At 42.9% G+C, this 16,939-nt stretch overlaps 1 protein-coding gene across 8 annotated transcripts in view; it reads left to right on the top strand.

Moving 5' to 3' along the window:
- The window catches only part of KIAA0753, a 61,313-nt gene that overhangs the window by 35,464 nt on the left and 8,910 nt on the right, over nucleotides 1-16,939 (top strand). For 7 of the 8 annotated variants that reach the window (XM_082604071.1, XM_082604072.1, XM_082604067.1 and 4 more), the window contains 6 exons: nucleotides 3,466-3,544; nucleotides 4,598-4,681; nucleotides 7,489-7,674; nucleotides 8,793-8,874; nucleotides 14,237-14,357; nucleotides 15,330-15,554. In XM_082604071.1, the coding sequence (XP_082460197.1) occupies nucleotides 3,466-3,544; nucleotides 4,598-4,681; nucleotides 7,489-7,674; nucleotides 8,793-8,874; nucleotides 14,237-14,357; nucleotides 15,330-15,554 (777 nt within the window). The remainder of the gene's footprint in view (nucleotides 1-3,465; nucleotides 3,545-4,597; nucleotides 4,682-7,488; nucleotides 7,675-8,792; nucleotides 8,875-14,236; nucleotides 14,358-15,329; nucleotides 15,555-16,939) is intronic. The other variant, XR_014291926.1, reaches the window with a different exon arrangement.

Raw genomic sequence — 16,939 nt, 5'->3', positions numbered from 1 at the left:
TGTTTATTGACCATCTGCCTGCTTAAAGTACTTTGAAGTCACCTAAGAAGCCAACAGTGGAGCCCAGACTGGAGCCCCAGGGAGTCCTGGCTGGTTTGAGGAGAGTTGGGGTGACTCTGATACCATCCTCTAGGCTCAATTGGCTTGATGCTGAAACTTCCAGAAGAACAAAGGAATTGAATGAACTCAAAACTGGAGAAATGGGTAGACTTCAAAAACTGAGGTATGGGACTTCCCTGGTGGCGCAGTGGTTAAGAATCCGCCTGCCAATGCAGGGGACACGGGTTTGAGCCCTGGTCCGGGAAGATCCCACATGCTGCGGAGCAACTAAGCCTGTGCACCACAACTACTGAGCCTGTGCTCTAGAGCCCGCAAGCCACAACTACTGAGCCCATGTGCCACAACTACTGAAGCCCGTGTACCTAGAGCCCATGCTCCTCAACAAGAGAAGCCACCACAATGAGAAGCCCGCCCACTGCAATGAAGAGTAGCCCCTGCTTGCCGCAACTAGAGAAAGCCCACGCGCAGCAACAAAGACCCAACACAGCCATAAATAAATAAATAGATAAATAGATTGATTAATTAATAAGGGGGAAAAAAACAGGTATGTGTTTGCTTCTGAGGAAGGATAGTGAATGCTTGCCTATTCTAATTGGTCTAGATAGTTTCACCACCAAGCTGGACCATTTGGGCCTAAGCTCACTAAATGAATGAATGAATGAATATCTGCGTGCCTGCGTGTATTTTACACAGTATTTTTGCTAGGAATTATTTCTTTTGTGTGGAGTTTGAATGATACCTATAGTTTCGGAGGAGTTTTATCTGAAAGATCGGTATTATATCTATTTGTTTGTTCTGCACTCAGAGGTGCTTTTCTCCTGGCTCAGTAGGGTAGGAGGTTGACGTGCAGTCTGCTCTTGTGGGTGGCTGTGTGGATACTTTTGCTTCACGTGTTAGCTTGAGTGCAGCCTAAGGTTTTTGAATGAGGTTGCTTTTCCCATTTGCCCCCAAGAGTGTTACCACCTAACTACGGGCACGAAGAAGCCCATGAGAAGGTTGGGTTGGTACTGCTGCAGCTGGCTCATGTTTCGAGCTCTGATAACGATTCACCCTGAAGTCACATGAACAGAATTCTCGTTGACACGGCTGTGCATGCTGTCACTGGTCGTGATAGAACGTTCACTCCCAGGCTGGAAGGGCCGTGGCTCTTTCTTTAGCGGGTGAGCACTGTGAACCCCCACCCCAAACCACGAGATAGGTCAGCACCCCTGCTCTCAAACTCCCTGTGAGTCTCTCTTCAGTTGCATCCCCTTCTTTCTCCCCAGAGTTCACCACTGTCCTGATTCCTGTGTTAATCTTTTCATTACCCTTATTCATAAATCTGTTACATAAGTGTGTATCGCTAGCCGTATATTGTTCATCCTGACAGCTGAGAAGCAAGCCCAAACCTAGCTAAACAAGGAAAAGGCAATGCTGCTGGTAGTAGATGAAGATTCCCAGGGAAAGTAGTCCGCACAGAGTCCATCCTGCACTTCCCTAGGAGTTTTTAGGTGCCCATCCTGGGAAGTTAATGGGCAAGGTCATGAACGAGTCCTTGCAAATGTAGGGCTTACACCATTTGGGGCATCTGGAAGTGAACCAAGTGCAGTGGACTTCTGGAAGAAGCCTGGTCAGGGGGACAGCGGGCTGCCTTGTATAGTGTTCTATTTTATCGCCAAGAAGTATTCTATTGCATGACTATCCCACAGTCTGTTTATCCATCCTCCTGTGAATTAACCTTTGGGGTATTTTCCATCTTTAGTTAGTATGGGAGTTACTTTCTAGTTTTTCCACATCCTAGCTGACATTTGGTAATGTCTGGGGGTTTTTTTGTTTGTTTTTTTTTAATTTCAGCCGTTCAGGTGAGAGTGTGGTGGTGTCTTGTTGGGATTTTAATTTGTATTTCCTTGAAGTCTAATGATGATGAGGATCTGTTTTAGTGCTTATTGTCATGCGTCTATTCAAATCTCTTGCCATTTTTTAATCATTTTTTTAGTTATTGATTTTTAAGAGTTTTAAAACATATTTTCTGGATTTGAGGCCCTTTTCAGAATATGTGCAGCAGATATTTTCTCACAATACTGTGGCTTGCCTATATATTTTCTTAATGGGGTCTTTTGATGACTAGAAGTTTTAAATTTTGATTAAGATCAGCTTATCAATTTTTTCATTTTACAGTCTCTTTTGTGAAATAAGTAATCATTGCCAATGCTGACATCTCAAAGATATTCTGTGTTTTCTTCTAAATGCTTTATAGTTTTAGGTTTTATTTTTATGTCTGCAATCCATTTTTTATTAATTTCTGTACACGAGATGAGATGCTGATCCAAGTTCATTGTTTTCCTTATGGATATCTGGCTATTCTAGCACTATCTGATGAAAGGATTATTGACCTTGAGCTTTACTCTAGGGTCATCTGGGTGGACTGTTGGATAAGGACCCTCATGTGGGTCTTTAGGTCTTTCCTTTGGGGTAGGTCAAACTATCCAGAGATGAGTCTTTTGATCTTCTGCCTGGAGGGTGAGGACCTGGATGCCAGTGTCCTAGGAGCTGAGCTGGGCAGGAGGGTGGTGAGTCTTACCACTCGGCATTCAGCTCACGTACATGAATCCCCTCTTTTCAGTAGGGCACCTACTGTCTCAAGGTAATTGGCATCCCCTAGTCAAGAGGCCCCTCCAGAGAATGAGCAACCAGACTTCCCTCAGAGTTGGAGAGAGGCAGTGGGCAGTGGTCCAGTTGTGCAAAGGAGGGAAAGGGACCTAGGGATCTAACTTCTCAAACATCATTTGACTCTTGTCTTTTATAGTTAAGCCACCTCCTCCCAGCTCACCCCCGGGCCTAGGCATACCTGGTGCTACCAGTCTTGGGCCTCTTTAAGTCAGCAGTACAAATTGTGTGAGTTCTCAGGTTTCCCCATTATGACCCTAGAATTCAGCTTTCTCAGGTCAGTAAGTTACTTACCACTTTTGTCCTTCTGTTTCCAGCACCATTTTCCCCCCTTGTCTTTGTGAGTTTATGTCTAATTCTGTTATTGTTGGGCTTGGGAGGGAACAAAATTAGCTTCATTTGTTGAGTCTTCTGCCCTCTTTAGTTGTTTCAAGGCAGCCACTATTCTTTCAAAATGGATTCAGAGCCTAATATACTTCTTCAGATGTTATCTCAGCCCTTGTCCTCAAAGTTAGGTTCAGGACCAGCATTACTGCATCACCTGAAAGCTTGTTGGAAATGCAGACTCTCAGGCCTCTCTCAGACCAACTGAATCAGAATCTGCATTTAACAAGATCCCCAGGGATGGCCATGAACATTAGAGAGGCCCTACAGTTTTTATAATCATGTGGTTTCCCTTCGCCTGGGGTGGTAAATAAATATGCACAATAAGATATTTTCTTGCTTTTGATTTTAATTTTCAGTTTTATTTCTAAACAGTGTTTCTGCCACCCAATTAGCGGATAAGGTAGAGAAGGCAGTTCTGGAGCGTTTGAAGCCTCTTCTGGTCAAGGCCCAGGTAATCTAGTTCATCCCACGTGCTTGCCTTTTGGAAGTTCTCAAATAAAAAGAGTTGCTCCAGAGGTCACAGTGAGCCTTTGCAGGGCTGAGTGTCTGGCAGCTGGAAGCTACAGTGCTGCTCCGTGCTTCATAGCATGCGGGCAGTGCTGCTGGGCCCCCTTTTGGGCACCCACACTGTTGATGTGTCTTCCATTGTGAGTAAGGGAACAAGATGAGGGAAGAGAAAGCACCACTTTTGAGAAAGGTGAGATTTTAGTTTGGGGAATGAGTTTCTACTGCGATTTACGGTCTTAATCAAATAGAGCTATTGGCGGCGTTACTGTTCCGTTCACTGCTTCCACTCTAATCCCATCACTGCTCCTTCACCTCAGTGCTTTGGAATGATTTGCTCTATTTTTCCCAAGGAGAGAGATGTTAGGACAGCTTTCTGTGCACAAACCAGGACTTTCTTCAAGATGAAATTGCGTAGAGCATCACCAGTAGGTTGGCCGTCCTCCTATAAGCAGTGAGCTGAAGGCTGTGGCCAGACCCTGTAGATCCACCCCGTAAATGGAAATAATCTTGTTTGTGTGAATAGATGAGGCCACAGAAGAGCACTAGAATCTTAAATAGAATGAAGGACATTCTGGGACCCTGAATAGACCACTGAACTTCTGTATCTCTTGGTCTAAGAAATGTTAACTCATTTTTAGAGTCCATGGAAATCTCAGGACTATAGACCTGGGAGGGTTCTTAGTGGCCAAACCGTCCAACCTCCTTAGTTTATCAGTGAGGAAACTGTGGAACAGAGAAGTTGAGTAATTGCACACAAACACACAGCTACTCTGACAGTGTTTACAAAGTTGGGGGAAGAAAAGGGGCAGAAAGCCAAGACCAGCACATGGCATTTATTTTCATGAAGACAGAGTGCTTTGAATTCCCGCAAAAAGCCCAATATAGCTAAAGCTGATGAACAGTTCCACACAGAAGTTATTCTGGGAGCAAAATTCATTTGTACTAATATGGGTTGTAAATTTTCATAATTTATGAGCACGCTTGTCTGTTTTAATAGAGAGTCAATTCTTCTCTGGAAGCAGATACTCATGTGAAGGATCGACTATCAGTGATCGCAGCAACAGCCCAGCCTGCAGAGAAGGTGCGTGTTGTGTGGGGCTGGCATTCTGGACTGACACTGGTATTATTGCATGATAATGTCCTCGGTTGTAAGGAAAACTGATACGCGGATTACCCTGCAAACGCTAGACTATCCCACTCCAGAGGGTGGAGGTTGTTTTTCATATTTGGCATGTTAATTCTTAGAGTGTATATTTAGCATTATGACTTAGATGAGCCTTGCAGACAGCTCACAGAAATCTCTAGAGCCACAGGTTTTTGTCAGCGGCTCTTTCCTTTCCTCCTGATGATGGAATGTGTGTAGACTGCGTGACCCTGACTCTTGATGGCCTGCGGCAGAAGAATGGCTGCCCTCATTTCCTCTGATTCAGCCTAGTTTTGCTCATTACTGGCCTAATTTCCTTTATACTGAGGGCCTAATATTTCTTGTTAGGCAAGCATGTTTTGAGTGCCTAATAATGACCAGTACCTGGCCTGGCAGAGAGAAGAGGTGGCTCAGGAACAAATGATAACATTTGAGAAGAATGAGAACATATCTTGTGGTTGTCCACCCTTGTGCTCTTCCTCCGGAGGACTTGTGTTCAGCATTTGTGGGAATGTTCCCACCCTGCCTAGGCGTAGGGAGGGGGAGGTGCAGGCTGCCTCTAGTGGGTCTTTGTGGAGGTTGGAAAGAAGTTACTGCTTTACATGCTCAAAGCAAGTAAAGGGCAGAGCAAGGGTGAAGGTCTCAGAGTTAGAAGGAAGTTGGAATGAAGTTCCACCAGCCCAACCTTAGGAACGGGAAGAAAGTAGATTTTGAGAATGTATCCCTGTTCTAATCTGTTAAGCAATAGTTTAGTTTTGGTGTATTTTCGTAATTTTTGCAATTGTAATTTTATTGTACCAATATTTTGTGACAGAATCTCATGTGAGGTGAGGCTTCTGAGACCGGAAGCTGAAAGCCTACCTCTGACTCGTACAGACTGGGCACGCTATGGCTGGATGCTTTGTGCATCAGAGCCACCAAATACCTTCTTCCCTAGCGAAAAATGAGACTAGCCTCTCATCTAGGGAGGCAGCTCCATAAGGCATATTAATATGACAGAAATATGAAGTGGTCATAAATGCTGTCAGTGAAGTAGACATGTCTGAATATTACTAGAAATGATCAGCCTTATATACAATAATCATTCTATAGGCATTAAATGGGCTTTGATACAATTTCTTGAAAAAGAAAAGTAACTCTATCCAGTATTCAGTATTCCGGGCTGCTGGTAAACATCAGCATCACTGCAAAGAGTTTCCCAGGCAGCACCGTCAGCAGTCAGTTTTTATAAATAACTGAATAAAAACAAACTCATTGAAGTTGGCATGATGAAGTAAAAAGAGTTATTTTGCTGTGTTAACTTATAAAAGAGCTGTGGGACCTTGAACACATATTCCCAGAGCTCTCATCTCTCTAATGGAGAAGACGTTTGCTGCGCTTTGCAAGTAAACTGAAGCTCTCGGTAGTTTTACTTGCAGAAAAGATGATCCCTGATATCAGGAAAAAGTTTATTGTCATTAACTGAACTTGTACGTGAAATACATTTTTCCAAAGTGTGTTTTTTTAAATTAAAAGTTGTATATGCACATGGCTAAAAATGCAAACGATTCAGAAAAAGTGTAATGTAAAAAGTAAAAGCTCCCCACAAACGGATACCATATGCTCTTCTGTATCCAGCTTCTTTCTTTATATTTTGGTGATCTTTCCATACCAGCATATTGGGACCTTCCTTATCTCTCATCTCATAGTATTCTTGATATTCAGTTCTTTAAATATTAAGAATGAAAGTATAAACAAGTCTTAACCAGGCCTGTATTATTGGTTTAGTTGTCTCTAGATTTTTTTGTTAATTTTATTATATTGGCTATTCAACTGATATTTATTTCTTTAACTTTGGTTAAGGTTGAGCATTTCTTTATATCTTGATTGGCCATTAATATATTTTCTTCTGTGAACCGTTAATTAAAAGGTTTTAAAAATTACTATGGCAGTAACTGTTCTTCGTGCCAACCACTATTGTAAGTGTTCCAATGTGCAAATGCTCATGTAATCCTTACAACTCTGAAATATAGGATTATTATTTCCATGTTACAGACCAGAAGGTTGAGGCCCAGAGAGGTTAAGTAAACTTGCCCACACTTGGAGGCATACCAGTAGGCAGAACCAAGATTTAGTCCCAGGAATGTCTCATTCCAGAGCCTGATATGATTATTCCCCCAGCAGACATTCTTTGTAAAAGCCTCTTTCAGAGCAGATTATAGACGTATATTAGAATCAAAAGAAATAACACATATAAAAATGCTTTGCGAGCTATAGAGTGAATGTAAAGAATACAAGGTCAAGAAAGGCTGGTAAAGCTCTTCCAGGTTATAGGTAGAAAGTCTCAAGCAAAGACAGGAATCATGAACTTCTGTGATGTCATGAACAGGTGTTTTTACAAAGCACTGAACCAAAAAGAGAATACTGTAGGTATGTCCTCTGTAGTATGTGACATGTGAAATATTGGACATTCTTTTGAGTATAGCACAGGAATATATTTGCTTTACCAACTGGCAAAACAGGTAATAAAGATAATCCCCATGGACAGTAATGGTACTCCTCAGTTGATGTTACTGTTTAAATGACTGTGGTAGAAATTGTACTGATGTCACTGCCCTTGATGTTTACTGACTTAGGAGAGATTAGATTTAGTGTAGAAACTGCGTGTTGGATCACTGCGTGGTTGGTTTATTATGATTAGCATTAATCTTTAAGATCTCTGTTACTTTTGTATTGCCTTTCCATCCCCTTCCCTTGTTTTGCAGGCTACAGCTATTGATTGTGAATCCAGTAGCATTCATCAGCTGGATGATTTTTTGGAAGATGCCGCTCATGAGCTCTGGGCTGTGACTCACTCTAAGATCTCGGAGCCTGAGGCCTTAGCCACCTTGGGGGACAGCAAGGACAGCCCATGTCTAGAGGCCATGATGCTCCGCATGGAGGAAATGGAGGTAAGGCCGGGACTGCCAGCTCTTGTTGGCGGCTGGCGGCTGACTTCTGCCGAGCGCCGCTCCTCCTCATGGCTCTGTAGCTTAGAACTTCAGAGTCACCTGGTCCTGAGTTTAAATCCCAGCTCGACTGCCAGCCCAGTGTACGGCCTTGGTAAAGTCCTGTACCCTCTCTAATAAGTAGGGTGCTTTTAAGGACAAAATGAGGTATGAAGTATCAGCACCCTACCTGACACATAACTCATCGTTGGTATGGGATACGAAAGACACTGGAGCGGAGCCCAGGCCCACAGATGTGACCAACAACTTAACTTCTTCATCCCTCAGCTTGTAAAAGCTGTTCAGTTGCCTCTTCTGCTCTGCTAGCATGTGATCCTGGCAAATCACAGTTAACTTTACCTTCTCTAATTCCCATGATACTACTTTAGAACACTTTTCTCAGAGAATTTTAGACCTCAGACGTTACTCAAGCCAACCCCTGGATTGTTCTGAGCAGGAAATTGAGACCCAATAAGGGAGTAAGTGACGTGGCCAAGGTCACACAAAAATTCCCACCAGAGGTGGGCTGAGAATCCAGGTCTCCTGACTCCTAGTTCAGCATTTTCTTTTTAACTCCACCATGATGAAATCTCATTTTGGCTTTGCTGCTAAACAGAAACATTATAGGGAAGGCAACTTTTAGTTGGTTTTTGAAAATTTTTAAATGTATAGTTTGTCCTAGTCTTGTAACTGATTTCCCCTCGTTAACTGTCTAGACCTGAAGGGTCCAAAATGGTAGTCTGTAGCCACAGATGGCCATTTAATGTAAATTAATTAAGGTTAAATACATTACTCACATTTCAAGTGGTCAGTAGTTAGCAGCTGGTATATTGGACATGGCAAAAATAGAACATTTCCATCATCACTTCAAGTTCTAGTGGGCAGTGCTGGTCTAGATTAGATTAATTAGATTAATTGCTTCATTTTCTTTTACATTTCATCTCATGAACTAATCACTTCCTGGCCCTGGGAGGTGCCTGTTTCTGGCAACGTGTCTATAGCAAATGTCTGCTGTACTAGTCTCTGGTTTGTAATGAAACTAATTTTTTTCCTCATAAATTATACTTTTTTTTTTTTAAAAGAAATACCAGGAGACGGTTCGCCAAAGATATAATAAAATTGTATATACTGATCCTCATCTTTGGATGCAGGAAGAAAAAAATGGTGAGTGTTTCCCCACTTTTTCCCTCGACATTGTATTCTGAAAAATTTCAAACATACAGATAAGTTGAAAAAATTCTGCAGTGGACACCCATATACGCATCTTCTAGATTCTACAATTAAAATGTTGCTGTGTTTGCTTTATCATATGTCTGCTTATCCTCTGTGCATCCACCAATCCATCTTATTTTTGGATGCATTTCAGAGTAATTTGAAGACATCAGTACATCTTATCTGAAATATTTCAACATTTGTTATCACTAACTAGAGCTTAATATTTATTTATGGCTCTTTTTCCTTTTGAGATAAAATTCACATATAATAAAAGGCACAGATCTTAACTTATTAAGTGTTATTTGATGGGCTTTGACAGACGGGCATACCTTTGTTACCCAACGCTCCTCTCAAAACGGAGCTTCTCATCACGGCGGAGAGTCCCCCTATGCTCCTTCCCTGTCAGTTCCCCACCACCCAGGCAACCACTGCGCTTTTTTTTTTCACTATAGATTAGTTTTGCCTGTTTTAGAATTTCATGTAAATGGAATCATACATGTATTTACTCTTTTGTCTAAGGCTTCTTTCATTTAGCATGATATTTTATAAATTTATCTATTACTTGTTTCCTATTGCCACAGTAACAAGTTTGTAACAAGTTAAAGCACACATTTAGCAGTTTAAAACAAATTTTTTCTCTTACAGTTCCTGGAGGTCAGAAGTCTGAAGTGAGTCTTAAAGGGCTAAAATCAAGGTGGTGGCAGGGCTGGTTCCTTCTTCCAGCTTCTGAGGCTGCCTGCAGTCCTTGGCTTGCAGCCATATTACTTCACACTGCTTCTGTTGTCATATTGCCTTCTCCTCTTCTGAGTCAAATCTTCCTCTGCCTGCCTGTCGTGAGGACATGTTGATTACATTTAGGGGCCACCCCAGTGATCCAGGCTACTCTCCCCATCTCAAGATCCTTAAAGTCCCTCTTGCCATAGAGGGGACATTAACAGGTTCCAGGGAATAGAATGTGGAGCCAGTGTGCAGCCGACCACACTTTGTATCAGTGTTCATTCCTTTTTATTGCTGAGTAGTATTCCATTGTACGCATGTACCACGTCTAGTTTATCCATTTGCCTGTAGATCTGCATTTGGTTGTTTCTAGTTTGGGGCTATTAGAAATAAATCTGCTATGGGTGTATTCATGTATAGTCTTTGTATGGACATAAGTTTTCATTTCTCTTGGATAAACACCTGAGTAGACTTGGCAGGTTATGGGATAGGTACATGTTTAACTTTATAAAAAACTGCCAAACCTTTCCCCAAAGTGTCTGTACGGTTTTACACTCCCATCTACATTGAGTTCCTGTTGCTAGAGATCTTTGCCAGTATTTGAATTGTCAGTCTTTTTCATTGTAACCATTCTGGTGGGCCTGTAGCAATATCTCTTTATGGCTTTAATCTCATTTCCTTGGTGAATAATGATGTTTAGAACATTTTCAAGTAATTATTAGTCATTTGTATATCTTCCTTTGTGAAGTGTCCAAATCTTTTGTACATTTTAAGAAATTGGATTGTCTTTTTATTTTTGAGTTGTAGGAATTCTTTATGCATTGTGGCTTTGAGTTCTTTGTCATATATATATATATATATATATATATATATATATATATATATTGTTTGTTTGTTTGTTTTCAAAACAGCTTTATTGGATGTAATTCACATACCATAAAATTTACCCTTTTAGGGCTTCCCTGGTGGCGCAGTGGTTGAGAGTCCGCCTGCCGATGCTAGGGGACACGGGTTCGTGCCCCGGTCCGGGAAGATCCCACATGCTGCGGAGCGGCTGGGCCTGTGAGCCATGGCCGCTGAGCCTGCGCGTCCAGAGCCTGTGCTCCGCAATGGGAGAGGCCACAACAGTGAGAGGCCCGCGTACAGCAAAAAAATTAAAAAAATTAAAATAAAAAATTTACCCTTTTAAAGAGTTCAGTAATTTTTAGTATATTTACAGAATTGTGCAGACGTCATTGCTAATTCCAGAACGTTTTCATCACTGAAAAGAAGCCCTGCATCCAGTAGCATCACCCCTCATTCTCCCTCCCCTCATCCCAGTAGTCACTAATCTCCTCCAGCGAATATCTGCAAACATTCTTCCCCATCTATAACTCACGTATTTATTTTCTCAAATGTGTTTTATTATGGGCAGACATTTTAAATTTTGATAAAGTCTAACCTGTGCATTTTTTCTTGTATAGTTTTTGCTTTCTCTGATCTAATAAACCTTTGCCTACTCCCAAGTTGAGAAGAGAGACTCTTGTTTTCCTCTAGAAGCTTTATGGTTTTAGCTTTTATGTGTAGGCCTATGATTCCATCTTGAATAAAAGTTTGCCTGTGGTTTGAGGTAGAGGTTCTTTTTTTCCCCCACTAATGGATATCCACTTGTTCTTGCTCCATTTGTTGAAAAGACTTTCACTTTTCTCTTCCACTTTAAAAAATTCATACATATGCGTTTGGGCTGCAGTTGCTAGGCTACTATCACAATTTGGGCTGGGGAGTGTTACTCAAATTCTCTTTGACACATGCTTATCAGTTATTACTTTACTCAGTGAAAGGAGGAAAATAAAATGTGGTTAAACATTACCTCTAAAGGAATTTCAGTACTGTGAGTATTAAGAGAAGTAAAGGAACTTGTGGATATAGAAGGTTTACAACAGCAGCTTATGTATATATACTTTTTTTAGAGTATGAGTTTGGGGTATTGTCTTAGGAAAAGTATTCTCCGTGTCAAATTTTGACAGACAGGTGAGCCATCTAAACAAAATACAAATTTGTTCCTTTTGTCTTCTGTAATTTTTCCAGCACTATTTGTTGTTCATGTCGTTCTCTCTTTCCCCCAGTCCTACTCCAGCTTCCATTTCCATCCTCACATGACAGTTGAACCATTCTTCGAGGCTCGGCTCACGTGATCCTACTCGGCAGTGCTTTTCCTGGCTTTCCTGGGCTGGTACTTTGCTCCCTTCCGGTGAACTCCCATGGACTTTTGGCATGTCCTACCCTGTTAGAGCTCTTTATCTCTCCCAGAGAAGCCACAGAATCTTTGAGGCCAGAGAGTTTTGTCATATTCAGTTGTGTCCCAACTGTATCTAGCATGGGCCTGGCACAGGGAGGACCCTTCTAATCATTGCTTAGTGAATCAGCGGGCATCTTTTCGTAAGGAAGCAGAGGAGAGGGAAATGTTGAAGGGTGAGTGTTTCACTGATGGTTTGGCCAATGGCCACAGTCAGCTTGCATCATGCAGAAGACAGCCTTACCAAGGATTTGGTGGTCTCTTTTTCAAGGACAATTTAAATTGTTAGTCACTATCTCTGACTCTGCTGGTGTCTAGGTATGCATTTAAAAGGAGCTCTGAAATGAAGTTTCGGACACTTTAAATCCAGAATCATGAAATCCTCATAAGAACCCTCTGTTTCTAATTGTTCTGATTGTATGTTCAGTTGCATCACAAAAACCAAATTTAAAGTGATTTTTGAATTGTGCAGCGTCGAATCTATATCTCTTATCTTCTCTTTTCTGAAATCAATTGAAAATTGTACTCTCAGTAATATTTTTTAATATTTTTTTTTTTAGATGTTGGGGTAGGAGTTCATTAATTAATTTATTTATTTTTGCTGTGTTGGGTCTTCGTTTCTGTGCGAGGGCTTTCTCTAGTTGTGGCAAGCGGGGGCCACTCTTCATCGTGGTGCGCGAGCCTATCACTATCGCGGCCCCTCTTGTCGTGGAGCACAGGCTCCAGACACGCAGGCTCAGTAGCTGTGGGTCACGGGCCTAGTTGCTCCGCGGCATGTGGGATCCTCCCAGACCAGGGCTCGAACCCGTGTCCCCTGCATTAGCAGGCAGATTCTCAACCACTGCACCACCAGGGAAGCCCCTCTCAGTAATATTTTTACAAAAACTGACTTATGCAGTATTTCTGAGTGTAAAAAATCATAAGCATATAAATATGCGAGTCAGAGATTCTACATTTTTTAATTAGTTACCTATTTTATACATATTAGTATATATATGTCAATCCCAATCTCGCAATTCATCCCCCCCACCCTGCTTTCCCCCCTTGGTGTCTATACGTTTGTTCTCTACATCTGTGTCTCTATTTCTGCCTTGCAAACCGGTTTATCTCTACCATTTTTCTAGATTCCACATAAATGCGTTAATATACGATATTTGTTTTTCTCTTTCTGACTTACTTCAGTCTGTATGACAGTCTCTAGGTCCATACACATTTCTACAAATGACCTAATTTCATTCCTTTTTATGGCTGAGTAATATTCTATTGTACGTATGTACCACATCTTCTTTATCCATTCATCTGTTGATGGGCATTTAGGTTGCTTCCGTGACCTGGCTATTGTAAATCGTGCTGCAATGAACACTGTGGTGCATTTGTCTTTTTGAATTATGATTTTCTCTGGGTATGTGCCAGTAGTGGGATTCTACATTTGAAATGCATTTAAAATGATAAATAATCCAAAACTCAAAAGAGCTGTCAAGCCTGCAAGGTATAGTTAATAAGTTAAATGTTTTGACTATCATCATGCAGATTCTTCCAACGCAGCCCAGAGACAAATTAGATCAGCTAATTAAGTGTTCAGATGTGAGTGGCTTTTTTCCTTCTCCAGTAATCAAATCATTTAAAGGTTAAAGAACAAACCCAACTGCTTAAGACTCCTCGGATTGGGGGCTGGATCCAATGGAACCTGTTCAAAGAGTCTTCCAAAGAACTGACAGAAGCTTTTAAACAAGTTCTTTATTTCTTAAAACTGACTCCTCATTGGTTTGTTTCTTGGTAACTTTTATTTTTTTAAGGACAGTCCCCTTAATAATATTAATTAATTTATTTATTTTTTGGCTGTATCGGTTCTTAGTTGCAGCGTGCGGGATCTTCTGTTGCAGCACGTGGGCTCCTCGCTGCGGTGCGCAAGCTTCTCTCTAGTTGTGGTGCGTGAGCTCCAGAGAGTACAGGCTCAGTAGTTGCAGCGCTCGGGCTCTCCAGGTGTGGTGTGCAGGCTCTGCACTTGTGGCACACAGGCTGAATTGCCCCGCAGCATGTGGGATCTTAGTTCCCTGACCAGGGATCGAACTGGTGTCCCCTGTATTGCAAGGCAGATCCTCAACCACTGCACCACGACAGAAGTCCCTCTTGGGGACTTCTAAACTCCCCTTTTCATTTAAAACAAGGGCACTTTTTTCCCTTTGTACTGCTAATGCAACCTTTATGCTTAAGAGATGTGCCCATGACTTCCTCACAGGTTATTGGCCACCAAGACAGCTCTGATATATACACCAGCATTTCTTTATATGCAGTCATTTTATGCTTCTCCTTTTCTAGACCAAAAAATCCCAGCAGTAAGTGAAAGCCGTCTTTCTCCTCATCCAATCAGGATCACAAAGACAGCAGCTCGCAAAGACCCAGATGTGAACATCGTGTTAGGAAGGCCCTGCCATGGCACGTAAGTGGTAACGAGACTGTCTGATTTCATTGTAGTTGGTTGCCTTTGATGTTGTTAGATTCCACAGTCCTTCAATTACCACAAGACAGAGAGAGATTCTTCTTTTGACCAAGATCTTGACAAACTCCAAGATGGCCCAGTAAAATAGTAGTGCTTATAAGATGGGCATTGAGTGTGTTGCATCTTAAGGATCCTTTCAGTAACGTTTAGCTGGTTTTTACGATTGAAAGCATCACGCTGGCACAGGTGATTGTGCAGGTAATTACTGCAAGATCTGCTTTAAGAATTCTTTTGTCCGTGGGACACATGTTCCTCCTGTGTGGAGGGTTAGTCCGGTGTAAAGGAGAAACAATGAGTGGTGATAAGATGTTGCGTTTTGGGGCTTCCCTGGTGGCGCAGTGGTTGGGAGTCCACCTGCCGATGCAGGGGACGCGGGTTCGTGCCCCGGTCCGGGAGGATCCCACATGCCGCGGAGCGGCTGGGCCCGTGAGCCATGGCCGCTGGGCCTGCGCGTCCGGAGCCTGTGCTCCGCAACGGGAGAGGCCACAACAGTGAGAGGCCCGCATAATGCAAAAAAACAAAACAAAACAAAAAAAAAAAACAATGAGTGGTGATAAGATGTTGCGTTTTGGGGCTTCCCTGGTGGCGCAGTGGTTGGGAGTCCGCCTGCCGATGCAGGGGACACGGGTTCGTGCCCCGGTCAGGGAAGATACCACATGCCATGGAGCGGCTGGGCCCGTGAGCCATGGCCGCTGAGCCTGCGCGTCCGGAGCCTGTGCTCCGCAACGGGAGAGGCCACAACAGTGAGAGGCCCGCGTACCGCAAGAAAAAAAAAAAGATGTTGCGTTTTATTCAGTGTGAGGAAGGGAAATGAAGGTAAACCTTTGGTTGTCAAACCATCAGGGTGAGTTAACAGTTTATCCTCGCTTGCAGATGATTTTGAACGCTCTCATCATTTTTATTTGCTCTCAGTTCCCTAGATGAAAGTGTGGGAACAGAGGAGAGACCGGAAAAAAGAGAGCCTCCCCTTCTCTCCCTTTCAGAAGATGCTCAGCAGAAGGAAGGCCGAGCTGCCCTCTTTGTCCCGCGGGGCATGCGGCACAGCATCAGTGACTACTGCCGCCGCTTCGAGCAGTACCTCCGAGTTATTGCGCACGAGGCTGTGGGCTCCTTCAACCCGTGGCTGATAGCTGAAAGGTCAGTAGAAGGTTTGTGCTTTGTTGAGGAACTGGGTGCCACGTGTCAACTTACGGAAAGGCTGGAGAAAGGCCTGGCTGGGGTCTCAGGCCGTGCTTTTGCGCCCTGGAGTTCCAGTGGCTGCATCAGGGCTAGTGAACAGGTTTTCTCTGCTAAATGCCTTTCTTCAGGGACAGGAGATCGGAAAACTGCATGGCTGATGGCATCCAAAGGAGCGTTCTGCAGACTCCTCTCCTTAGGTAGAGGCACAATATTCAAGTCAGGACAGGTTTCCTGTTGCTGTTACTGAGGGCTGTGTCATCAGAGAACACAGATTATTACTGGGCAGGAAACAGTTATGATCATGAAATCTTCACGGTCGGGACAAACTTACGGTAGGAGCAGCAGGCCTACAGACTTCGCTGCACTTAACCTTCTCCTTCTGGCTGTCACCTCCCCTGAGAAGGGGAGTTTTGTGGAGTCAGAAAACAGTCCCACTGCTACTAAATGTTTGAAGAATGGGTAGCCTTCTTTTACGTAAATAATTAATTGAAAGATGTGTGTAAATTCCTTCTTTTAAAATGGAGCCCAAATTTAAATTCCTCATGAGTATCACTTTATTACATACATGCAGGTAAGCTTCATCACTGAGCCCATCAGTATACTATGGTTACATTTCTTTCTTGAACAAGTTTCAAATGTATTCCAGCAGTTAATAATTGCCTCTTTTTAATTTGCTTATTCTTTTACGTATTTGTTATCGTTCCCCACATACTAGCCAGCATGTCGGAACATAGTTTTCCTCATGATCAGATATGTTGATTAATCTCTGTCTCTCGCCTCCACCCCCACTCTTCCTTCTGAGGCCCTCTTTCCTTCTGTCTCAGTCTGGCCCAGCCGCTTTCTAGGTCTTCAGTGTGGTTCTTGTCCTGGGAACCACACTGAGTGTGAGATTCTCCCTCCCATGTTAGGGTCCTTGTTTTCTGTTTGCACATGTCCTCCTCTTTCTTGGTTTACTCTCTTACTTTGATGGAGCCTATACTGCTGTGTGTATTAGAGGACATTTCTTGAGACTTAACATGTTTGAAGGTGTCTGTCTTCATACTTGATTCATGATTTGGCTGGGTTTTAAATTACTGGTTTATTACTTTATTTATTTTTGGCCGTGTTGGTTCTTTGTTGCTGCACGCGGGCTTTCTCTAGTTGCGGCCGGCAGGGGCTACTCTTCGTTGCGGTGCGTGGGCTTCTCATTGCAGTGGCTTCTCTTGTTGCGGAGCGCGGACTCTAGGCGCACGGACTCAGTAGTTGTGTCCCGCGAGCTCTAGAGCTCAGGCTCAGTAGTTGTGGTGCACGGGCTTAGTTGCTCCGCGGCATGTGGGATCTTCCCAGACCAGGGCTCGAACCCG

The sequence above is a fragment of the Mesoplodon mirus genome (genome assembly GCF_964341445.2).
Source record: "Mesoplodon mirus genome assembly, chromosome: 18".
Lineage (NCBI taxonomy): Eukaryota > Metazoa > Chordata > Mammalia > Artiodactyla > Ziphiidae > Mesoplodon > Mesoplodon mirus.
Note: the sequence above shows the minus strand (reverse complement) of the source record. Positions and strands in the feature narration are given on the sequence as shown.